This window comes from Scyliorhinus canicula, chromosome 17, assembly GCF_902713615.1.
Source record: "Scyliorhinus canicula chromosome 17, sScyCan1.1, whole genome shotgun sequence".
Lineage (NCBI taxonomy): Eukaryota > Metazoa > Chordata > Chondrichthyes > Carcharhiniformes > Scyliorhinidae > Scyliorhinus > Scyliorhinus canicula.
This window is the reverse complement of record NC_052162.1, coordinates 98,721,313-98,746,278: the sequence shown is the minus strand read 5'-3', so window position 1 is coordinate 98,746,278 and position 24,966 is coordinate 98,721,313. Positions and strand designations below refer to the sequence as shown.

Here is a 24,966-nt window from a genome sequence, read left to right as displayed (position 1 = left end):
ATAGAGCACCCTACTTAAGCCTACACCTCCACCCTAATCCCGTAACCCAGTAACCACACCTAACCTTTTTTGGACACTAAGGGTAATTTAACATGGCTATTCTACCTTACAGCACATCTTTCAGGACTTATGAGAGGAAACTGGAGCACCCGGAGGAAACCCACACAAACAAAGGGAGAACGTGCAGACCCCGCACAGACAGTGGCCTAAGCCGGGAATCGAACCTGAGACCTTGGCGAAGCAACAGTGCTAACCATTGTGCTACCGTGCCGGCCAATACCTGGAACCTCATCATGGCCTCGCATATCCCTCACCCCCATTAGCATCAAGCCAGGTGATCAAGCCTGGTTCAATGAGTTATAAAGAAGGACATGCTGAAAACAATATCAGGCATACATGAAAATGTAGCTACCACAGGACTACCCTCATGCTAAACACAGAAGCAGCATTCAGTTGACAGGGCAAAGTAATCCTACACCAATGCTCAGAATTCTGCCCTACCTCGTCACAAGTGGGCAGCACGGTAGCATAGTGGTTAGCACAAATGCTTCACAGCTCCAGGGTACCAGGTTCGATTCCCGGCTTGGGTCACTGTCTGTGCGGAGTCTGCACGTCCTCCCCGTGTGTGCGTGGGTTTCCTTCGGATGCTCCGGTTTCCTCCCACGGTCCAAAGATGTGCGGGTTAGGTGGATTGGCCATGCTAAATTGCCCGTAGTGTCCTAAAAAGTAAGGTTAAGGGAGGGGTTGTTGGGTTACGGGTATAGGGTGGATACGTGGGTCTGAGTAGGGTGATCATTGCTCGGCACAACATCAAGGGCCGAAGGGCCTGTTCTGTGCTGTACTGTTCTATGTTCTATGTGTATGTTAGATGGATTGGCCATGGTAAATTGCCCTTTAGTGTCCAAAAAGGATAGGTGGGCTTACTGGTTTATGGGGATAGGGTGGAGCAGTGGGCTTGAGTAGGGTGCTCTTTCCAAGGGCTGGTGCAGAATCGATGGGCTGAATGGCCTCCTTCTGCTCTGTAAATTCAATGATTCTATAAAGTCACATGGAAAAATATTGCTGTTCTTTCCCTGGGTCAAAATCCACGGAGCACTGTGGTGTACCCAAAGCAGATGTTTCCATTTAATCCCTGCAGTGCAGAAGGAGGCCATTCTGCCTATCAAGTCTGTACCGACCCTTCGAAACAGCACTCTACATCGGTCGGCTCCCCCATCCTATCCCCATAACCCCCGCATTGAGCATGGCTAATCTACCTAATCAACACATCTTTGGACTGGTTCTATGGTTCAGAAGGTCTCCTTCTCTGAAGGGCAATCAGGGATGGGAAACAAATGTTGGGCTTGGCAGCTACACCCACATTCCATGGATTGATAGCAAAAGACTCTTCCAAAGAGTTCAACCACGTTCATAACCCACAAATTGCCTTTAATAAAACAAAATGATTGCCACACAATGGGCAGTAACACTGCTGCCTCCATGATGTTTCAGTCCATAGTCACTGTGGACGGAGTACTGTGCAGTCAATTACATTATTCTGTTGTTACTGAGTGATCTCCTGATCCTGGATTCTATGAGATTGTTCACAATAAAGGAACTTCCTTCATGGCGTTTGTGCCCTGTCACCTGATAGAATCAATATGCTCTCTTTCGGTGCTATCCTCCATTCTACACGTGTTGTCCCCAGCAACCAAGGCCACACAGTGATTTGTGTGATGCAAGTGATGTGTAGAAAGACTTAGACCGGGATTTTCCTACCCAGTCATGGTGAGACCGGCCGCGGGAGATTCGGATGTCCAGCCAAACGTCCATTGACTTTTGGCGGCACCGAATAATCTCGGCAGCGGGTGGGGCTGGAAAATCCTACCTTGACTGAAGCAGAAAATGCCGACTCCCAATTGGATTGGTTTTTCGATTAATCTCTTCTGGTCTTGTAACTGGGTCACACTCCCGCTTGTCCATTCTGCCTTACTCCCTCTGACTCTGATCCACCCACCTCCCCCACAATGTCCTTCTCACTTATCTGTTTCAGTCACAATATTTTGTGTGTTTACATAAATAACCTCGGAGCCCCCCAACTTTGTTTTCATAGATACATACATAGATAGGCAGCACGGTAGCATTGTGGATAGCACAATCGCTTCACAGCTCCAGGGTCCCAGGTTCGATTCTGGCTTGGGTCACTGTCTGTGCGGAGTCTGCACATCCTCCCCATGTGTGCGAGGGTTTCCTCCGGGTGCTCCGGTTTCCTCCCACAGTTCAAAGATGTGCAGGTTAGGTGGATTGGCCATGATAAATTGCCCTTAGAGTCCAAAATTGCCCTTAGTGTTGGGTGGGGTTACTGGGTTATGGGGATAGGGTGGAGATGTTGACCTTGGGTAGGGTGCTCTTTCCAAGAGCCGGTGCAGACTCGATGGGCTGAATGGCCTCCTTCAGCACTGTAAATTCTATGATTCTATGATTCTATATATAGAAGATAGGAGCAGGAGGAAGCTTTTTGGCCCTTTGAGTCAGTGTAGCCACCTGGAGTGGCCACGTCCCGATTACAAAATGGACACTTGCAGAGAATGAAGGGAAAATTGGACAATGCTAAGAAAGCAGGCAAGTGCAAGGTTTGTCTGTGGATTGGATTTTGCAGCTCACAGACAAGACCGATACTGCAAATCCATTAGCATACTAATGAGCTATCTCCGGGGACAAAAGAGAAACATTTAAGCAAACGATACCAAAGCAGACACCCCGGCGCCAGTGGAAACTAAAACAAAAGCAGGCCAACGGTCACCTAGGGCCCGCCCAGCGATCAGGCAGCCACCCCTTTATTGGAGAACATCAATACCGATGATTAGGATATGGTCCAATTAATTGGGGCCAAGTTCAAGGCCTGCCCAAAAGCGCGCAAAGCCCCTTTGGGGTATAAGAGGAAGCCCCCAAGCAAGAATCGTTCTTCTTGGCCTTGGCTCTCAGCAGTGAGAGACCTGCCTAGCAGCTGCACCAGACAAGCAAGTCCAAAGTCAACGCACGCTACGAGATAGACGCTCCTAGCTACTATTCTATACAAGTTCGAAGCCAGCAGCATCAGAACCGGACAATGGCTATTGTTCCTCTGACTGAGTGGGCACCCGAAGCTAAGTATAGGCTTTTAGTAGTAGTGATAGTTTAGTTAGTAGAGTTTGTGCATGAGTATAATTGACTGTGTGTAAATAAATGAGTATTGATTTTGAACTTACTAACTGGTGTATCGAGTCTTTGATCAGTATTTGGTTTTGAACCTTGTGGCGGTATCGGAAAGATACCTGGCGACTCTTGAGCAAGCATAATTAGAATTAAGGACGGCGACCATATTAACCGCCATAAACAGAGCCAATTAAGCAGAGAGCACAACGAGCAACACCTGCTCTGCCTTTCATCACGATCATGGCTGATCATCCAACTCAATAGCCTAATCCTGCTTTCTCCACATAGCCTTTGATCCCATTCTCCCCAAGTGCTATATCCAGCTGCCTCTTGAATATATTAAAAGTTTTAGCATCAACTACTTCCTGTGGTAATGAATTCCACAGGCTCACAACTCTTTATGTGAAGAAATGTCTCCTTATCTCTGTCCTAAATGGTTTCCCCTGAATCCTCAGATTGTGACCTCTGGTCCTGGACACATTCATTATTGGTAACATCTTCCCTGCATCTGCCCTGTCTAGTCCTGTTAGTATTTTAGAAGTCTCTATGAGATCCCCCCTCATTCTTCTGAACTCCAGCGAGAACAATCCCACCTAGTCAATCTCTCCTCATATGGCAGTCCCGCCATCCCTGGAATCAGTCTGGTAAACCTTTGCTGCGCTCCCTCGAGAGCAAGAACATCCTTCCTCAGAGAAAGAGATCAAAGCTGCACACAATACTCCAAGTGTGGCCTCACCAAGGCCCTGTATAATTGCAGCAACACATTCCTGCTTCTGTACTCAAAACCTCTCGCAATGAAGGCCAACATACCATTAGCCTTCTTTACCGCCTGCATGCTTACCTTCAGCGACTGGTGCATAAGGACACCCAGGTTCTGCTGCACATTCCCCTCTCCCAATTTACAACCATTCAGCTAGTAATCTGCTTTCCTCTTTTGCTTCCAAAATGAATAACCTCATACTTATCCAAATTATACTGCATCTGCCATTGGTTTGCCCACTCGTCCAACCTGTCCAGATCTTGCTGCAGGATCCCTGCATCTTCGTCACAGTTCACCCTCCCTAATTTGGTATCATCTGCAAATTTTGAGATGTTACATTTTGTTCCCTCATCCAAATCATTAATATATATTGTGAATAGTTGGGTTCCCAGCACCGATCCCTGTGGTACCCAACTAGTTACTGCCTGCCAATTTGAAAAGGACCCATTAATCCCGACTCTGTTTCCTCTCTGCCAACCGGTTTTCTATCCACCTCAATACATTTCTCCCAATCCTCATACTTAATTTCCTTATTCTCACTTTTGTTTCTCCTTCATCAATTGCCCCTTTTTCTTACCCCTCTGCCTCACCCTCATGCCCGTCTCTGCCACGTTAGCTTAACCAATCCCTCTCCTAACGCAGCATTCATCTGGAACTCAGTCGGACTACTCGAGATTGCACAGAAAGTTGTCCTGTTTACATCTTGCTGGGCTACTCCGATGAAAGTAGAAGTGTGCTCTCTTTTCAAAAAGAACAAACTGTTTTCCATACAGTTCCATGTGGACAGCTCACATTCCCTATTAGTGGGTGAACAATCCAATGCTTGGTGAATTCTGCTTCACAATGATAGGAAGAGCCGACATCGAAGGATCAACAAGCAATGTCGCTATGAAGGCTGCTTCTGTGAGAGGAACCCCAAGAGTTAATTGGGCACAATGGTTCATCTTTAACTTATGATGTGGAGATGCCGGCGTTGGACTGGGGTGAGCACAGTAAGAAGTCTTACAACACCAGGTTAAAGTCCAACAGGTTTGTTTCAAACACGAGCTTTCGGAGCACGGCTCCTTCTTCAGGTGAATCTTTAACTTAATTCAGGGAGACGTTTGCGGCTAAATCTTGTCTAATTGACACAGGGCAAAATAGGAACAAAATTCTCATTAGTGGAGCTATTGGTTGCTGCTTGGTTTATTTCTTGCAAAGGAAGAGCAGAACAAATTACCTGTGAAAGCTTCAGACTTTACAAGGCTGATTATTAAATTAAAAGCAATCATTTTATGAAAAAAAAACTTTTTTTTATTTCTTTACCTTGCTTTCCTGAGGGTAATGGCTAATATTTATCCCTTAAATAACATCACTAAACTGATTATCTGGCCACTGCCTGGTTGTTTGTGGAATCTCTGTGGGAATGTTATTTGCATTTCTTATATTACTTCAAGCGTACTTCATTGACTGTAAAATCCAAAGACATCCTGAAGTGGTGGAATATGCTGTGCAAATGAAAGTAATGGAACGTAGGAGCAGGAGTGGTCATTCAGCCCATCGTGCTTGCTCTGCCATTCATTATGATCATGGCTGATCATCCATTTTAAAGACATTCTCCACCACATTATCCCCAGATGGAGGGGCTGAATGGCCGACTTGTGCTCCATGTTTGTGTATCCCTTTTAGTCATTGGCAATTAGAACAATTAGAAGCTCGGTTTTAAACATACCCAGCGACTGAGTTTCCATGTGACACTCTCACGTAGGACAGTTTTTATTCTGAATTTATTTACAGGTTTATGTGAATAATTAATGTAATGGCAGAATTGCTGTATTTAGTGGCCAGCTATAGCAATAGTTATCTTCTCCTCTCTTACTCTCGGGAATGCTGAGGGACACAGCACTAGACATCTGGGATTGATGTGCAACCTTGCCCCTAACCTTGTTAGGGGCAGCACGGTAGCATTGTGGATAGCACAATGGCTTCACAGCTCCAGGGTCCCAGGTTCGATTCCGGCTTGGGTCATTGTCTGTGCGGAGTCTGCACATCCTCCCCGTGTGTGCGTGGGTTTCCTCCGGGTGCTCCTGTTTCCTCCCACAGTCCAAAGATGTGCAGGTTAGGTGGATTGGCCATGATAAATTGCCCTTAGTGTTCAAAATTGCCCTTAGTGTTGGGTGGGGTTACTGGGTTATGGGGATAGGGTGGAGGTGTTGACCTTGGGTAGGGTGCTCTTTCCAAGAGCTGGTGCAGACTCGATGGGCCGAATGGCCTCCTTCTGCACTGTAAATTCTATGATCTAACTCAAATCCAACCATCCAAATTGATGTTGTCCAGTTATTAGGGACAGGAAGAGACCATTCAGCTCCTCTAGCCTGTTACCTAGTAACAGAAGGAGGCTACTCTAGGCCCTTTGAATCTACTCTATCACTCAATTGGAATGTGATTGATCTTTACCTAAGCTCCACTAACCCACCTTTGCTCCATATACCTTGATACCCTTACCCATCTAATATACATTCAGTCTTGAAAGATCCAAATGACCGCCAGTAGCCACAGCATGACAATGCCATGTGTCAAAATGTGCTTCTAGATTTAATTCCTTCATTGGTAGGAAGAATGAGGGGAGGAAATCTGAAATAAAAAATATAATTCAATCTTTTCCCCTTGGTGGAGGGATCAATGACCAGGAGGCATAGATTTAAGGTAGGTACAGGAAGTTTAAAGAGGAAGTGAGGACAAACTTTTTCACCCAGAAGGTGGTGGGAGTCTGGAACTCGCTGCCTTAAAGGGTGGTGGAGGCAAAGACCCTCATAACATTTGAGAAGTATTTAGATGTATGCTTTGACATCGTAAGTACACAAGGCCATGGGCCAATTGTTGCAAAATGGGATTAGAGTAGCTGGGTGGTTGTTTTTGACAGGCACAGATGCAATGGGCCAAAGGGTACTTTCTGTGCTGTGGAACTCTTTGACTCTAAGGAGGCGCAGGAGCGGAGGGATCTGGGGGTTTATGTACACAAATAATTGAAGGTGGTGATCCTGGACTTTGTAAATCAGTAAGAAGTCTTACAACACCAGGTTAAAGTCCAACAAAAAACCTGTTGGACTTTAACCTGGTGTTGTAAGACTTCTTACTGTGCTCACCCCAGTCCAACGCCGGCATCTCCACATCATTTGTAAATCAGGACACTGAGTACAAAACCAAGGAAGACATGATGAACCTTTTCTTCAAAACTGGAGTGTAGTATCCAGCTCTGGGAACCAAACTTTAGGAAAGATGCGCAGGCATTAAGAGAGGGTGTGGAAAAGATATCCAAGAATAATTCCAAGGATGTGGGACTTTAGTTACATCAATAAATTGAAGAAACTGAAGCCATTCTCCTTAGAAATTTGAAGATAATAAGGAGGGGTCATGAAGGGCCTGAGCAGAGGAGGTAGTGAGAAACTGTTCCCACAGTGATGCTAAAATGTACATAGAACATACAATGCAGAAAGAGGCCATTCAGCCCATCGAGTCTGCACCCACCCACTTAAGCCCTCACTCGCACCCTATCCCCGTAACCCAATAACCCCTCCTAACCGTTTTTTGAACACTAAGGGCAATTTAACATGGTCAATCCACCTGAATTGAAGTATCCGGTCAGCCATGGTCATGTTAAATGATAGAGCTATCTTGATGGGCTGAATGGCTAATTGTGTTCATATGTTTCTATGGTGGAAGGGTCAAGAATCGGAGCGCACGTTGCAGCACGGTGGCGCAGTGGTTAGTACATGTTAGCCACATGTGCCAAGGTCCCAGGTTCGATCCCGGCTCTGGGTCACTGTCCGTGTGGCGTTTGCACATTCTCCCCGTGTTTGCATGGGTTTTGCCCCCACAACCCAGGGTCGGTGGATTGGCCATGCTAAATTGACCCTTAATTGGAAAAAATGAATTGAGTACTCTAAATTTATAAAAAAAAAAGAGAATCGGGGGGCACAGGTTTATGGAGATTGGCAATTGAACCAATGATGACATCAGGAAAAATACTCACACAGCGAGTAGTTAGGATCTGGAATGTACTGTGTGGTGGAGACAGATTCACACAGCGAGTGGTTAGGATCTGGAATGTCCTGGCTGAGAGTGTGGTGGAGACAAGGTCGCACAGTGAGTGGTTTGATATCTAGAATGTCCTGTCTGAGAGTGTGCTAGAGACAGGGTCACACAGTGAGTGGTTAGGGTCTGGAATGTCCTGTCTGAGAGTGCGGTGGAGACAGGGTCACACAGTGAGTGGTTTGATATCTAGAATGTCCTGTCTGAGAGTGCGGTGGAGACAGGGTCACACAGTGTGTGGTTAGGATCTGGAATGTCCTGTCTGAGAGGGTGCTAGAGACAGGGTCACACAGTGAGTGGTTTACTATCTGGAATGTCCTGTCTGAGAGTGTGGTGGAGACAGGGTCACACAGTGTGTGGTTAGGATCTGGAATGTCCTGTCTGAGAGTGCGGTGGAGACAGGGTCACACAGTGAGTGGTTAGGGTCTGGAATGTCCTGTCTGAGAGTGTGGTGGAGACAGGGTCACACAGTGAGTGGTTAGGATCTGGAATGTCCTGTCTGAGAGTGTGCTAGAGACAGGGTCACGCAGTGAGTGGTTAGGGTCTGGAATGTCCTGTCTGAGAGGGTGCTAGAGACAGGGTCGCACAGTGAGTGGTTAGGGTCTGGAATGTCCTGTCTGAGAGTGCGGTGGAGACAAGGTCGCACAGTGAGTGGTTAGGATCTGGAATGTCCTGTCTGAGAGTGTGGTGGAGACAGGGTCACGCAGTGAGTGGTTAGGATCTAGAATGTCCTGTCTGAGAGGGTGCTAGAGACAGGGTCACACAGTGAGTGGTTTACTGTCTGGAATGTCCTGTCTGAGAGTGCGGTGGAGACAGGGTCACGCAGTGAGTGGTTAGGATCTGGAATGTCCTGTCTGAGAGTGCGGTGGAGACAGGGTCACACAGTGAGTGGTTTACTGTCTGGAATGTACTGTCTGAGAGTGCGGTGGAGACAGGTTCACGCAGTGAGTGGTTTACTGTCTGGAATGTCCTGTCTGAGAGTGTGGTGGAGACAGGGTCACACAGTGAGTGGTTTACTGTCTGGAATGTCCTGTCTGAGAGTGCGGTGGAGACAGGGTCACACAGTGAGTGGTTTACTGTCTGGAATGTACTGTCTGAGAGTGCGGTGGAGACAGGGTCACGCAGTGAGGTGGTTTACTGTCTGGAATGTCCTGTCTGAGAGTGCGGTGGAGACAGGGTCACACAGTGAGTGGTTTACTGTCTGGAATGTCCTGTCTGAGAGTGTGGTGGAGACAGGGTCACACAGTGAGTGGTTTACTGTCTGGAATGTCCTGTCTGAGAGTGTGCTAGAGACAGGGTCACACAGTGAGTGGTTAGGATCTGGAATGTCCTGTCTGAGAGTGTGCTAGAGACAGGGTCACACAGTGAGTGGTTTACTGTCTGGAATGTCCTGTCTGAGAGTGTGCTAGAGACAGGGTCACACAGTGAGTGGTTAGGATCTGGAATGTCCTGTCTGAGAGTGTGCTAGAGACAGGGTCACACAGTGAGTGGTTTACTGTCTGGAATGTACTGTCTGAGAGTGCGGTGGAGACAGGGTCACACAGTGAGTGGTTTACTGTCTGGAATGTACTGTCTGAGAGTGCGGTGGAGACAGGGTCACGCAGTGAGTGGTTTACTGTCTGGAATGTCCTGTCTGAGAGTGCGGTGGAGACAGGGTCACACAGTGAGTGGTTAGGATCTGGAATGTCCTGTCTGAGAGTGTGCTAGAGACAGGGTCACACAGTGAGTGGTTTACTGTCTGGAATGTCCTGTCTGAGAGTGTGCTAGAGACAGGGTCACACAGTGAGTGGTTAGTATCTGGAATGTCCTGTCTGAGAGTGTGCTAGAGACAGGGTCACGCAGTGAGTGGTTGGATCTGGAATGTACTGTCTGAGAGTGTGGTGGAGACAGGGTCACACAGTGAGTGGTTAGTATCTGGAATGTCCTGTCTGAGAGTGTGGTGGAGACAGGGTCACGCAGTGAGTGGTTAGGATCTGGAATGTCCTGTCTGAGAGTGTGCTAGAGACAGGGTCACACAGTGAGTGGTTAGGATCTGGAATGTACTGTCTGAGAGTGCGGTGGAGACAAGGTCGCACAGTGAGTGGTTAGGATCTGGAATGTCCTGTCTGAGAGTGTGGTGGAGACAAGGTCACACAGTGAGTGGTTAGGATCTGGAATGTCCTGTCTGAGAGTGCGGTGGAGACAGGGTCACACAGTGAGTGGTTTACTGTCTGGAATGTACTGTCTGAGAGTGCGGTGGAGACAGGGTCACACAGTGAGTGGTTTACTGTCTGGAATGTACTGTCTGAGAGTGTGGTGGAGACAGGGTCACACAGTGAGTGGTTTACTGTCTGGAATGTCCTGTCTGAGAGTGTGGTGGAGACAGGGTCACGCAGTGTGTGGTTAGGATCTGGAATGTCCTGTCTGAGAGTGTGCTAGAGACAGGGTCACACAGTGAGTGGTTAGGATCTGGAATGTACTGTCTGAGAGTGCGGTGGAGACAGGGTCACACAGTGAGTGGTTTACTGTCTGGAATGTCCTGTCTGAGAGTGTGCTAGAGACAGGGTCACACAGTGAGTGGTTAGGATCTGGAATGTCCTGTCTGAGAGTGTGGTGGAGACAGGGTCACGCAGTGTGTGGTTAGGATCTGGAATGTCCTGTCTGAGAGTGTGTTGGAGACAAGGTCGCACAGTGTGTGGTTTACTGTCTGGAATGTCCTGTCTGAGAGTGTGGTGGAGACAGGGTCACACAGTGAGTGGTTTACTGTCTGGAATGTCCTGTCTGAGAGTGCGGTGGAGACAGGGTCACGCAGTGAGTGGTTTACTGTCTGGAATGTCCTGTCTGAGAGTGTGCTAGAGACAGGGTCGCACAGTGAGTGGTTTACTGTCTGGAATGTCCTGTCTGAGAGTGTGCTAGAGACAGGGTCACGCAGTGAGTGGTTTACTGTCTGGAATGTCCTGTCTGAGAGTGTGGTGGAGACAGGGTCACGCAGTGTGTGGTTAGGATCTGGAATGTCCTGTCTGAGAGTGTGCTAGAGACAGGGTCACACAGTGAGTGGTTAGGATCTGGAATGTCCTGTCTGAGAGTGTGCTAGAGACAGGGTCACACAGTGAGTGGTTAGGATCTGGAATGTCCTGTCTGAGAGTGTGGTGGAGACAGGGTCACACAGTGAGTGGTTAGGATCTGGAATGTCCTGTCTGAGAGTGTGCTAGAGACAGGGTCACACAGTGAGTGGTTAGGATCTGGAATGTCCTGTCTGAGAGTGTGCTAGAGACAGGGTCACACAGTGAGTGGTTTACTGTCTGGAATGTCCTGTCTGAGAGTGTGCTAGAGACAGGGTCGCACAGTGAGTGGTTAGGATCTGGAATGTCCTGTCTGAGAGTGTGGTGGAGACAGGGTCACACAGTGAGTGGTTAGGATCTGGAATGTCCTGTCTGAGAGTGTGCTAGAGACAGGGTCACACAGTGAGTGGTTTACTGTCTGGAATGTCCTGTCTGAGAGTGTGCTAGAGACAGGGTCGCACAGTGAGTGGTTAGGATCTGGAATGTCCTGTCTGAGAGTGTGGTGGAGACAGGGTCACACAGTGAGTGGTTTACTGTCTGGAATGTCCTGTCTGAGAGTGCGGTGGAGACAGGGTCACACAGTGAGTGGTTTACTGTCTGGAATGTACTGTCTGAGAGTGTGCGAGAGACAGGGTCACACAGTGAGTGGTTTACTGTCTGGAATGTCCTGTCTGAGAGTGTGGTGGAGACAGGGTCACGCAGTGAGTGGTTAGGATCTAGAATGTCCTGTCTGAGAGGGTGCTAGAGACAGGGTCACACAGTGAGTGGTTTACTGTCTGGAATGTCCTGTCTGAGAGTGCGGTGGAGACAGGGTCACGCAGTGAGTGGTTAGGATCTGGAATGTCCTGTCTGAGAGTGCGGTGGAGACAGGGTCACACAGTGAGTGGTTTACTGTCTGGAATGTACTGTCTGAGAGTGCGGTGGAGACAGGTTCACGCAGTGAGTGGTTTACTGTCTGGAATGTCCTGTCTGAGAGTGTGGTGGAGACAGGGTCACACAGTGAGTGGTTTACTGTCTGGAATGTCCTGTCTGAGAGTGCGGTGGAGACAGGGTCACACAGTGAGTGGTTTACTGTCTGGAATGTACTGTCTGAGAGTGCGGTGAAGACAGGGTCACGCAGTGAGTGGTTTACTGTCTGGAATGTCCTGTCTGAGAGTGCGGTGGAGACAGGGTCACACAGTGAGTGGTTTACTGTCTGGAATGTCCTGTCTGAGAGTGTGGTGGAGACAGGGTCACACAGTGAGTGGTTTACTGTCTGGAATGTCCTGTCTGAGAGTGTGCTAGAGACAGGGTCACACAGTGAGTGGTTAGGATCTGGAATGTCCTGTCTGAGAGTGTGCTAGAGACAGGGTCACACAGTGAGTGGTTTACTGTCTGGAATGTCCTGTCTGAGAGTGTGCTAGAGACAGGGTCACACAGTGAGTGGTTAGGATCTGGAATGTCCTGTCTGAGAGTGTGCTAGAGACAGGGTCACACAGTGAGTGGTTTACTGTCTGGAATGTACTGTCTGAGAGTGCGGTGGAGACAGGGTCACACAGTGAGTGGTTTACTGTCTGGAATGTACTGTCTGAGAGTGCGGTGGAGACAGGGTCACGCAGTGAGTGGTTTACTGTCTGGAATGTCCTGTCTGAGAGTGTGGTGGAGACAGGGTCACACAGTGAGTGGTTAGGATCTGGAATGTCCTGTCTGAGAGTGTGCTAGAGACAGGGTCACACAGTGAGTGGTTTACTATCTGGAATGTCCTGTCTGAGAGTGTGCTAGAGACAGGGTCACACAGTGAGTGGTTAGTATCTGGAATGTCCTGTCTGAGAGTGTGCTAGAGACAGGGTCACGCAGTGAGTGGTTAGGATCTGGAATGTCCTGTCTGAGAGTGTGGTGGAGACAAGGTCACACAGTGAGTGGTTAGGATCTGGAATGTCCTGTCTGAGAGTGCGGTGGAGACAGGGTCACACAGTGAGTGGTTTACTGTCTGGAATGTACTGTCTGAGAGTGCGGTGGAGACAGGGTCACACAGTGAGTGGTTAGGATCTGGAATGTCCTGTCTGAGAGTGTGGTGGAGACAGGGTCACACAGTGAGTGGTTAGGATCTGGAATGTCCTGTCTGAGAGTGTGCTAGAGACAGGGTCACACAGTGAGTGGTTAGGATCTGGAATGTCCTGTCTGAGAGTGTGCTAGAGACAGGGTCACACAGTGAGTGGTTTACTGTCTGGAATGTCCTGTCTGAGAGTGTGCTAGAGACAGGGTCGCACAGTGAGTGGTTAGGATCTGGAATGTCCTGTCTGAGAGTGTGGTGGAGACAGGGTCACACAGTGAGTGGTTAGGATCTGGAATGTCCTGTCTGAGAGTGTGCTAGAGACAGGGTCACACAGTGAGTGGTTTACTGTCTGGAATGTCCTGTCTGAGAGTGTGCTAGAGACAGGGTCGCACAGTGAGTGGTTAGGATCTGGAATGTCCTGTCTGAGAGTGTGGTGGAGACAGGGTCACACAGTGAGTGGTTTACTGTCTGGAATGTCCTGTCTGAGAGTGCGGTGGAGACAGGGTCACACAGTGAGTGGTTTACTGTCTGGAATGTACTGTCTGAGAGTGTGCGAGAGACAGGGTCACACAGTGAGTGGTTTACTGTCTGGAATGTCCTGTCTGAGAGTGTGGTGGAGACAGGGTCACGCAGTGAGTGGTTAGGATCTAGAATGTCCTGTCTGAGAGGGTGCTAGAGACAGGGTCACACAGTGAGTGGTTTACTGTCTGGAATGTCCTGTCTGAGAGTGCGGTGGAGACAGGGTCACGCAGTGAGTGGTTAGGATCTGGAATGTCCTGTCTGAGAGTGCGGTGGAGACAGGGTCACACAGTGAGTGGTTTACTGTCTGGAATGTACTGTCTGAGAGTGCGGTGGAGACAGGTTCACGCAGTGAGTGGTTTACTGTCTGGAATGTCCTGTCTGAGAGTGTGGTGGAGACAGGGTCACACAGTGAGTGGTTTACTGTCTGGAATGTCCTGTCTGAGAGTGCGGTGGAGACAGGGTCACACAGTGAGTGGTTTACTGTCTGGAATGTACTGTCTGAGAGTGCGGTGAAGACAGGGTCACGCAGTGAGTGGTTTACTGTCTGGAATGTCCTGTCTGAGAGTGCGGTGGAGACAGGGTCACACAGTGAGTGGTTTACTGTCTGGAATGTCCTGTCTGAGAGTGTGGTGGAGACAGGGTCACACAGTGAGTGGTTTACTGTCTGGAATGTCCTGTCTGAGAGTGTGCTAGAGACAGGGTCACACAGTGAGTGGTTAGGATCTGGAATGTCCTGTCTGAGAGTGTGCTAGAGACAGGGTCACACAGTGAGTGGTTTACTGTCTGGAATGTCCTGTCTGAGAGTGTGCTAGAGACAGGGTCACACAGTGAGTGGTTAGGATCTGGAATGTCCTGTCTGAGAGTGTGCTAGAGACAGGGTCACACAGTGAGTGGTTTACTGTCTGGAATGTACTGTCTGAGAGTGCGGTGGAGACAGGGTCACACAGTGAGTGGTTTACTGTCTGGAATGTACTGTCTGAGAGTGCGGTGGAGACAGGGTCACGCAGTGAGTGGTTTACTGTCTGGAATGTCCTGTCTGAGAGTGTGGTGGAGACAGGGTCACACAGTGAGTGGTTAGGATCTGGAATGTCCTGTCTGAGAGTGTGCTAGAGACAGGGTCACACAGTGAGTGGTTTACTATCTGGAATGTCCTGTCTGAGAGTGTGCTAGAGACAGGGTCACACAGTGAGTGGTTAGTATCTGGAATGTCCTGTCTGAGAGTGTGCTAGAGACAGGGTCACGCAGTGAGTGGTTGGATCTGGAATGTACTGTCTGAGAGTGTGGTGGAGACAGGGTCACACAGTGAGTGGTTAGTATCTGGAATGTCCTGTCTGAGAGTGTGGTGGAGACAGGGTCACGCAGTGAGTGGTTAGGATCTGGAATGTCCTGTCTGAGAGTGTGCTAGAGACAGGGTCACACAGTGAGTGGTTAGGATCTGGAATGTACTGTCTGAGAGTGCGGTGGAGACAAGGTCGCACAGTGAGTGGTTAGGATCTGGAATGTCCTGTCTGAGAGTGTGGTGGAGACAGGGTCGCACAGTGAGTGGTTAGGATCTGGAATGTCCTGTCTGAGAGTGTGCTAGAGACAGGGTCGCACAGTGAGTGGTTAGGATCTGGAATGTCCTGTCTGAGAGTGTGGTGGAGACAGGGTCACACAGTGAGTGGTTTACTGTCTGGAATGTCCTGTCTGAGAGTGCGGTGGAGACAAGGTCACACAGTGAGTGGTTAGTATCTGGAATGTCCTGTCTGAGAGTGCGGTGGAGACAGGGTCACACAGTGAGTGGTTAGGATCTGGAATGTCCTGTCTGAGAGTGTGCTAGAGACAGGGTCACACAGTGAGTGGTTTACTGTCTGGAATGTCCTGTCTGAGAGTGCGGTGGAGACAGGGTCACACAGTGAGTGAAATGAAATGAAAATTGCTTATTGTCACGAGTAGGCTTCAATGAAGTTACTGTGAAAAGCCCCTAGTCGCCACATTCCGGCGCCTGTCCGCGGTGGAGACAAGGTCGCACAGTGAGTGGTTTACTATCTGGAATGTCCTGTCTGAGAGTGTGCTAGAGACAGGGTCACGCAGTGAGTGGTTTACTATCTGGAATGTACTGTCTGAGAGTGTGGTGGAGACAGGGTCACGCAGTGTGTGGTTAGGACCTGGCATGTACTGTCTGAGAGTGTGGTGGAGGCAGATTTAATCATGGCTTTCAAAAAGGAATTGGATAACTATTCAAAGAGAAAAAGAAATACAGGCCATGGGGTAAAGGGCAGGACGAAGGACAAGGTTCAGAGAGCTAGCAAAGACAGGTTGGCTAAATGGCCTTCTTTTGCACTGTAACCTATAATTCTACAGTTCGACACAGGGAGGGGTTTGGCATGTCTTTAAGCAATTGAGCTGTTTGCAGTAAGATGCTTCAGCCTGAGCTCTCCCAACACTTAAAAAAATCATAAGCCAGAGGTGAGCAGATGGACGCGGGACGCTGTACCTTTAAAATTTGGCCGGATCCGTGCGTCATAGCCTGAGGTTTTTCCCATTAGCTTGTCGAGGAAATCGGACGGTGATGATGGCAATGACCTTCTCCCGGTGGACTTTGTCTCTGCCTTCTTGGATGACACTGGTCTGTGGGGCAGAATAATACAAACTTACTGAGTACTTGGTACTAAATCTTTATCCTTTGGAGGCTGATTGCTCTCCACTGCTTCAAAACTGGGAGAAATGTAATGTTTACAATGCTATCTTTACAACATGTCCATCTTCAATGTAACCCTGTGCAGTGTAAGGAAAAGGAGCTGGGCCTGCCTCCTGGTGGATACATCAAAACCAAGAGCAAATCCACCGTCTCTCTCAATTCACCAATCTGGAGTACGACGATTCCCAGAGAGGAGACAACGCTGGAGTGAGACTCAGACTGTTATGAATTTGGTTCAGGTGGGCCTCCCGGTGTTGGTAAGCTTTCTTCCTTGTATCTAAGCTATGTGAGTGCAACTTGCTATCAATTTATCAGAGTAAATAATTAAATCATTGACGAATTATATTAAAAAAAGTTTGGACAGAACTGACGTGGCTGGTGGTGAGCCGTGACTGTAGCATGTGGGGATCTGTGGAATGCACTGCAATCCCAGACAACCATACTTGCAGAAAATGCAGTGTAGGCAAGCTTGGCTCTGATCGGTGCAGAATTCCACCGTCGGGACAAAAACGGGATCGACGTCGGATGACAGACCCACCCCACTCCCATCAGCTGTTGCTGGTTTAAGATGCAAACAGCTGATTTCCATTGATTTGAATGCAATTAATGGACTGGAAGCTCAAATCTTCCCCCCCCCCCCCCCCCCCCCCCCCCCCCCGCCATGCTCAGATTCCCACAGTGGGAACTCCACCGGGCAAGCTTTGGTGTAAGTATTGGCAAGCGGGATACTGGCACTTTGGACCCTGAGGAGGCGCAAGGAGATTAGCCCATTGCTCATGTGATCCTCTGTGCCCTGTAGCTAAGTGATTTAATTTCCTCTTTTCTAACTGCAGAAAGCACTTTGCATTTTTGAAGTGGTCAGCAGCTATCAATCACAACAGGATTGTTTATAATTATTGCAGTTAGGATCATTGGAGGGGGGGGACTTTAGATGCATTCAAACATGAAAAGAAAGATAAATAATTAAACCTCCTGGCATCTGTGTTGAAACCATTCAGCTGTCAATCAAAGGATAGTTACTGCACTGTGAAATTGAACGATGCTCAGCATTTCAAAGGATCTCAGGGGACTTCAAGGCTTTTCATGCATTGCGGGCTCAGGGAGCAGATGTGGGAAAAGAGAAAGTCTTCCTGGTTTTATCCTTTACTGAACTGTCTGATCTCCTCACCAGCTGTAAGGCAGAGCAGTTCAGAGTTAGAAGGCCACTTCAGAGTTTAAAGAGGGTCAGACAAGGATTATGATTTTGAACAGAGGGCTGCCTGAGACCACTGTGCCAAGCGTGATCTTCAGCTTGCACAGTGCTGGAAGTGGCAATCCAGACACAGGACCCCCATTCTCGGGGGGAAGGTCTTGGGGTCAACTCCTAACCCACAGCCCGAGTTCACCCAATCCCCCGGACCATTGGGGACCCTCCCACTGCAGCCTGGGAGCAGCAGGAGGGCACATGAACAAAGGTTGAAACACCTTGACACCCCCACCCTCCACCTCTAGATCCAGTGCTCCAGGCCGTGGAGTTACTGCCAGGGTGTCAGTGCCATGGTACCAGGGGTCGTGCACCGTTGGCAATGCTATGGGTGGGCACTGAAGGGGGAGGATGGAGGGGGGGGGCGAGACTGAAGGTGGAGGAACAGAAGGATGGGAACTGTAGGGTGGGAAACTGAAGAGGGAGAAACTGAGGGGGGAGAAACTGAGGGGGGTTGTGTCTGAAGGTTCAGGGTGTCCGAAGGGAGGAGGTGGCTGAAGGGGGAAGGTGCTGAGGGGGTCAGGTGAGAGGGGCCGTCAACCTCATGCGTGTGTCATGTTGGCTGGGATGACCCGTTATTCCTCTGGTGGGGGGAGAATACCCTCCTCGATGAAGAGTTTGACATTTGCATTAAGGGGTGGGTGTGAAGGGGAGGGACCTATCCTTGGATGCTGAGATCGGGTTGCCTGTTCGAATTGGTGGCCTAACTGCAGTAAGTGCAGGGAAATTGGCATGTTGTGCGCTATGCTTATTTTGGCATAGTCAAGCCATGCAAATCCCACCCCACTGGCGGGAGCATTTTGTCTCTGGAACAGAGAATCGCAGCCTTGTGTTCCAGGAGGCAATCATGTCCCTTTAGTTGGGCTGAGGTGGAGGTGGTTGACAGATTCAAATTCCTAGGTGTGCACATTACCAATGGTTCTGATTCATCCACGCACCGCTATAACTAAGAAAGCACAACAGCGCCTATACTTTCTGAAATGAAATGAAATGAAAATCGCTTATTGTCACAAGTAGGCTCCAAATGAAGTTACTGTGAAAAGCCCCTAGTCGCCACATTCGGGCGCCCGTTCGGGGAGGCTGGTACGGAATTGAACCGTGCTGCTGGCCTGCCTTGGTCTGCTTTCAAAGCCAGCGATTTAGCCCTGTGCTAAACCAGCCCCTCTCAGGAAACTAAGGAAATTCGGGACGTCCACATTGACTCTTACCAACTTTGACAGATGCACCATAGAAAGCATTCTATCTGGCTACATCACAGCTTGGCATGGCAACCGCTCAACCCAACACCAGAAGAAACTACAGCGGGTTGTGAACACAGCCCAGTCCATCACACGAATCCGCCACCCCCCCCCCCCCCCCCCCCCCCCCCCATCCATTGACTCTGTCTTCACCTTCTGCTGCCTGGGGAAAGCGGGCAGCATAATTGAAGACCCCTCCCACTCGGGTTATTCCCTCTTCCAACTTCTTGGATGGGCAGCACGGTAGCATGGTGGTTAGCATAAATGCTTCACAGCTCCAGGGTCCCAGGTTCGATTCCCGGCTGGGTCACTGTCTGTGCGGAGTCTGCACGTCCTCCCGTGTGTGCGTGGGTTTCCTCCGGGTGCTCCGGTTTCCTCCCACAGTCCAAAGATGTGCGGGTTAGGTGGATTGGCCATGCTAAATTGCCCGTAGTGTAAAAAGTAAGGTTAAGAGGGGAGGGGAGGGGAGGGGGGGGGGGGGGGGGGGGTTGAGTTACGGGTATAGGGTGGATACGTGGGTTTGAGTAGGGTGATCATTGCTCGGCACAACATTGAGGGCCGAAGGGCCTGTTCTGTGCTGTACTGTTCTATGTTCTATGTTCTTCCATCGGGCAGGAGATACAAAAGTCTGAGAACACGCATGAACAGATTCAAAAACAGCTTCTTCCCCGCTGTTACCAGACTCCTAAACAACCCTCTTATGGACTGACCTCTCTTCACACATATTTTCTGAGCAGTACTGCACTCATGTATGCTTCACCCGATGGCTGTGGTATGTATTTACATTGTGTATTTAAGTATGCCCTATGTATTTTTCTCATGTATGGAATGATCAGTCTGAACTGCACGCAGAACAATACTTTTCACTACACGTGACATTAAACGCAAATCTAATCCAATCCAAGACAGGAAGGTATGACGGCAGGTCAGGCTGGTATGGGGAAACATGTAGTGAGGGAGGAACATCAGCCCCTGACCTTGATAAATAGGTACAAAAGGTGCTTGCTGGCTGTATGAATGATGAGAGGAACTGCAAGGTGGATGAGAAGATTGCCTATGGTAAAGGATGCAATTCAAGTTGCGGATCAAAGGTAATCTTCTTTGGTTGTTACCTGAGCCATGCGCACAGGGTAAAACAGATTAGAGATCGAAGGATGTTCTTCAAAGAGTGGCGTGGGAAGAAGAGGTTCCCTAAAGAGAGAGATACAGAATGCCAAAGGAGGTGGGGTATCCCTGATAGTAAAGGATGACAGAAGGACTTTTGTGGGAAAGCATCAAGCATCAGACGATCATTAAGTAGAATCATATGGATCAAAATTAGGCATAGTAAGAGGCAGAAAACACTGGTGGGAGTAGACTATAAGCACCTAACAGCAATTATACCATTGACCAGAGCATTTTAAACAATAAATTACTGGAGCTGTAACAAAGGCATTGTAATTATTATGGAGGCTGCAACCTTCATGTCGACTGGGGCGATCAAATTGGCACAATTAGTCTAGAAGAGGAGTTTGTAGAATGTTTTCATGACAGTTTCTTGGACCAATATATTTTGGGACCGACTAGATTTAATATTGTGTCATGAAGCAAGTATAATTAGTAATGTCATCATAAAAGAACCACTGGGAAATAGTGATCATAATATGTGGAATTCCATATTAAGTTTGAAAGTGACATACTCCAATCACAAACATGAATCTTAAACTTGTACAAACCCATGACATAAATATGACAGGAGCGTTGGCTAAGGCTAATTGGATAAATAGATTAAAAGATATCGAGGTAAATAAAAAGTGGAAAACGTTGATAGAAACAATTAAAAAATGTTCAACCAAAATCCGATCTGTTGAAAACAAAAACTCAGTTCAGCAAGAAAGATCCATCTTTGGCTCACTCAGGAAGTTAATGATGGCATTAGATTAAAAGAGGCTCCCAATGTTACAACAACAAAACACAGTAGCCAGTTTGAGGATTAGGAGTAAGAGCCATTAAAAGGTTGACAAAAGAATGCAAGAGTAAATGATCCAGGAGTAGAAAGAAAAACAGATCGGAAGAGCAAATAGGAAGGGAGGAGCTAATGTTGGGTTCCAACAGAAACCCAATGCTTTATATATTTGAAAACTTTATCATTATTGCCATTTCTTATTTTTAAACTGGATTTTTCTGCTGAACAAATTGAGATCGTTGACCTTCTTTCTCCAGAATAAAACAAATTTCCACTCTCACACCTTGTTATGCATCAGGAGATACTAACAGACAACCTGTGACCCGGCCAGACAAATTTCAAGGGGAACTATAGGAATGCCATTTGCAATTTCTCAGCCAGTCTTGCTGGTGGAGTCTGTGGGTCTACTGAGACAACAGAACCCTCAACATAAATACACCCCTTTCAACCCATAAAGGCTAACACATTATCAGTCCTCAATAAAAGCAAGTCCGTTCCAGATGTTGGATGAACATCCTTTTTCAAAGTCAATGTGGAGAAGGAAGGTCACATGACTCAAGACTCTGGCCTGTTCAATCTTTTCACATTACAATTCTGAGCTGAACAGGCAGTTCGCTGTTTTACCATCTAGCTGGCAAGTCGCAAAGAAGCCGATTCTGTCCAGACAGGACACTCGGCCTATCTAACTGGACTCTGCTGGGAGATTTTGTACCATTGCCTCCAGAATGGATTCAACCTCAGCGTGCCGACTTCACCTTGCGACAACAACACCAGCTGTAAAGCGAATCTTACATCCCCAGTCTCAATCAGCCGAAGTAGAAATGGCTATGTGAAATAATTCCTCATTGGACTCTGACTTTGGGACGCAAACTCACATGAACCAATGTTCGTTTTTTCTGTGGTCCAGGTGCTGCAAACCTCCTGTCCTCTCTCTCCCGTTTTACTGTGTGAATATGGACTGGGGCAATGGAAACAGTCCTTTCACAAATTCTGAATAAACTGATTTCTGAGTTAATCCTAACTCGAGTTCGCTGTGGATTATTTGTAAAATTTGATCACGCAAAAATAGAGGAGTTGTAAAAATACACTACCACTTAGTCTCAAAACAAGGTAATTCAAAATACCTTCTGCTTCCGGACAGCTGAATAAAAGAAAACAGTCCTGTTCGAACAGACTCCCTCTTGACTGTAAAACCAAAGTCAACATTATCCCCTCAGAAGCAGAGACAAAGAAATTATCACGGGGAATGAGCAAATGGTAGAGACATTGAACCAATATTTTGTGTCTGTTTTAACAGCAGAAGATACAAGTTTCAGACCAGAAATAAATGATAACCTTGGGGCTAGACAGAGTGAGGAAATTAATATCAGTAGAGAGAAACAGCACAATGATGCAGTGGTTAGCACTGTCACAATGCCAGGGACCCAGGTTTGGTTCCAACCTTGGGTGACTATCTATTTGGAGTTCACACTTTCTCCCTGTGGTAGTATGACTAGGGGTATTACGGTACCTTAGAAGTGAGCTGCTATTGGTGCAGAGGACACGCTGCCCATTGGCCCGGGTAAGTCATGTGCCTCTCAGCCGATTGGCTGAGAGGTAGGTAGCTCCGCCTACAAGGCAGGATATAAGAACCCGTGCTTCCCGGCAGTCGGCCATTCTTCTGTACGTCTGCTGCCGGGCACACATCTTGTGTGGATCGCATCTTCGTCTCGTGTCCAATTGATGGTGCATCACTCCCATGTCAGCGTGGGTTTCCTCCAGGTGATTCAGTTTCCACCCACAGTCCAAAGATGTCCAGGTTAGGTGGATTGGCCATGATCAATGCGCAGGGTTACGGGAATGGCGTGGGAGAGTGGGCCTGAGTAGAGTGCTCTTTTGGAGACTCGATGGGCCAAATGGTTGCCTTCTGCACTAAAGGGATTCTATGAATCTATTAAAAAATTGGAGAAAATTAGGGGACTAAAATCGAACAAATCACCAGGATCTGATGGCCCCACTCAGGCTCTATAAGAGAGATCCACAGAGATAATGGGTGTTCCAGCTATGGTTTTCCGAAATTATTCAGATTCTGGAAAGGCCCATTCGATTGAAAGTTGGTAAACTTTACACCACATTTCAAGAAATGAGAGAGAAAGAAAGCAGTGAACTACAGGCCAGTTAGCCTAACATCAGGTGTTAGGAAAATGCTCAAATCTATTATGAAAGATGTCTTAACAATACACTTAGAAAAGCATAGTATGATTAGAACACATCGACATGGTTATACAAAAGGGAGATCATGTTTGAGAAATTCATCAGAGTTTTGACGATTTGAATAGTAGGGTTGATAAATAGTATTTGCATTTCCAAAAGTAATTCCATTAGGTGTCAGGCAAATGATTAACAGGTAAGATAAGGGCTAATGAAGATCGGAGTAATCATTTAGCATGGTGTTACAGCACTCTGGGCTAGTGTGTGGTCACTTCCAGCCCCACAGACCCCGGAATCCCAACATAAGTGAATTAATTTGTGTATTTTCCTGAGAACCTTTGAATGCTCCAGTGAGTTAGAGGCATCAGATCTATAAGTAAAACTTTAACATGCTGTTTATTTATAACAAGAGTAAAAGATGAACATGGAAATAATGGAACAATGGTCTCCTAGTTTAACTATTCCCAAATTCCCATCCCACCCTCCACCCAGACACACACAGGTCAAACACACAGTAGGGGGCAGGTAAAGGATTTAAAGTAACAGGGAATGAAAGGGTATGAGAGATTTAAGGTCCTTTGCTGCTGAGGTTAAGGTCCTTGTAGGTGGTGATCTCTTCAGAATGCGAGGTGTTGCAAACAATCGGCGAGTTTGAACCTTTAAAGGACTACCATCTATTAGACCGCCCTCCCTAGTCGGTCTTCCTCTGAGGAAATCGGCTTCACACAGGCAATTCAGGTCTGTGCAATTCTATCATGCGACCCCTCTCAGTCTCCCGGAGATAGTACTGGAGTTTACTCCCTGAACGTTTACTGCAGATTTTATATCCACTCTGCTGTTCAACTACTTGCCTTGTCTCTGTGCAGAGGTTCTGGCTGTATCGTAAATGGAGTTCACAGGCAAAGCTTTTCCCAGCCATTCAGACAGAGGATTAAACTTTTACAAACCTGATGGGAGAAGCTGTTCACAGCCTTTCAAACCAGTGGTCCCCTTCACAGGTCTGGCTACTGCCTGCAATCTCTTAGATAGCAGTGCCTTCCACAGGTCGGGCTGGGGGCTTCTTAAATCGTCTGGCAGAGAGAAAGCTGAGAGAGAGTGCCTTAAAGGTACTTCCTGCCTGTAATAACCTGCACAGGACTCATCCAGCTTGGGATGATTGTTCCCCGTGTTCAATTGGACTGAGTTTACCCTGCACTAGCATAAACGACTGGCAGATATCGAGCCAGCTAAAAAGGAATGAGGACCCGGTGAAAGGTAACCGGGCCCCGTGCATGTATGATGCTGTTGCTAAAATAAAGTTATTTTAAAAACTTGTTGGACTCCCCCGGCTTTAGCACATTGGCGACGATGATGAATTGGAGCTGTGTTCGGCTGCCTCAGCTACCTCCCCGGAATTTAAAAAAAAGAGTGGACTATGGTAGAGTTTGTTTCTGTGTTGTTTTTTTCAGAGCCTGTAATGTCATGGAAGGTGAGTGCCGGGTCGAGTTTTTTGCTGCCGGCTTGTGAAGTGTGTCCGCTGGGAGTGATCTGGAGTCTGATGTGTCCGGATGTGGTATCTTCTGAGCGACTTCTGGTGTGGGTTGTGTAGCGTTTTGTCCGTCTTTGTCTGATGTTGTTTCCTGATGCTGGCAGAGTGGTCCACCGGCGAGTCTGTTCTCGAGTTGCCGCCGCCATTTTGGAACATCATTCTGGTCGTGAGTGCGGAGTAGTGTTTGGAAGACTGTTCTGCGGCTGCTCGGACTGTGGGATTTGCAACAGTGATATTTTGCCTGCGAGCTGACAAGTTATTGTACGACTGCAGGTTTTATGCCTAGAGACTCTGGTGTGGAGTTGACTGGACATTCCATATGTGACTTCTGGTCCTATGGCAGCTTGCACGCAACCCTGCTGGTTTTTTTTTATTTGCGCTGTGTGTTTATTTGCCTGTGTAAAGGTACTGTAAAAATGTCGGTGTGGTGATATGATTTGCATAGCTGTCTGCCATTGGTGCAGAACACCGGCTTACCATTGGCCCTGGTCGGTCATGTGCCTCTCGACCGATTGGTTGAGACCAGTCATGTGACTGCT

General features: G+C 47.9%; 1 protein-coding gene across 2 annotated transcripts in view; it reads right to left on the bottom strand.

Annotated features, from left to right (window-relative positions):
* Window positions 1-24,966, bottom strand: part of LOC119952362 (glycine receptor subunit alpha-4-like) — a 101,909-nt gene that overhangs the window by 50,751 nt on the left and 26,192 nt on the right. For both annotated transcript variants that reach the window (XM_038776056.1, XM_038776057.1), the window contains exon 2: window positions 16,080-16,213. In XM_038776056.1, the coding sequence (XP_038631984.1) occupies window positions 16,080-16,213 (134 nt within the window). The remainder of the gene's footprint in view (window positions 1-16,079; window positions 16,214-24,966) is intronic.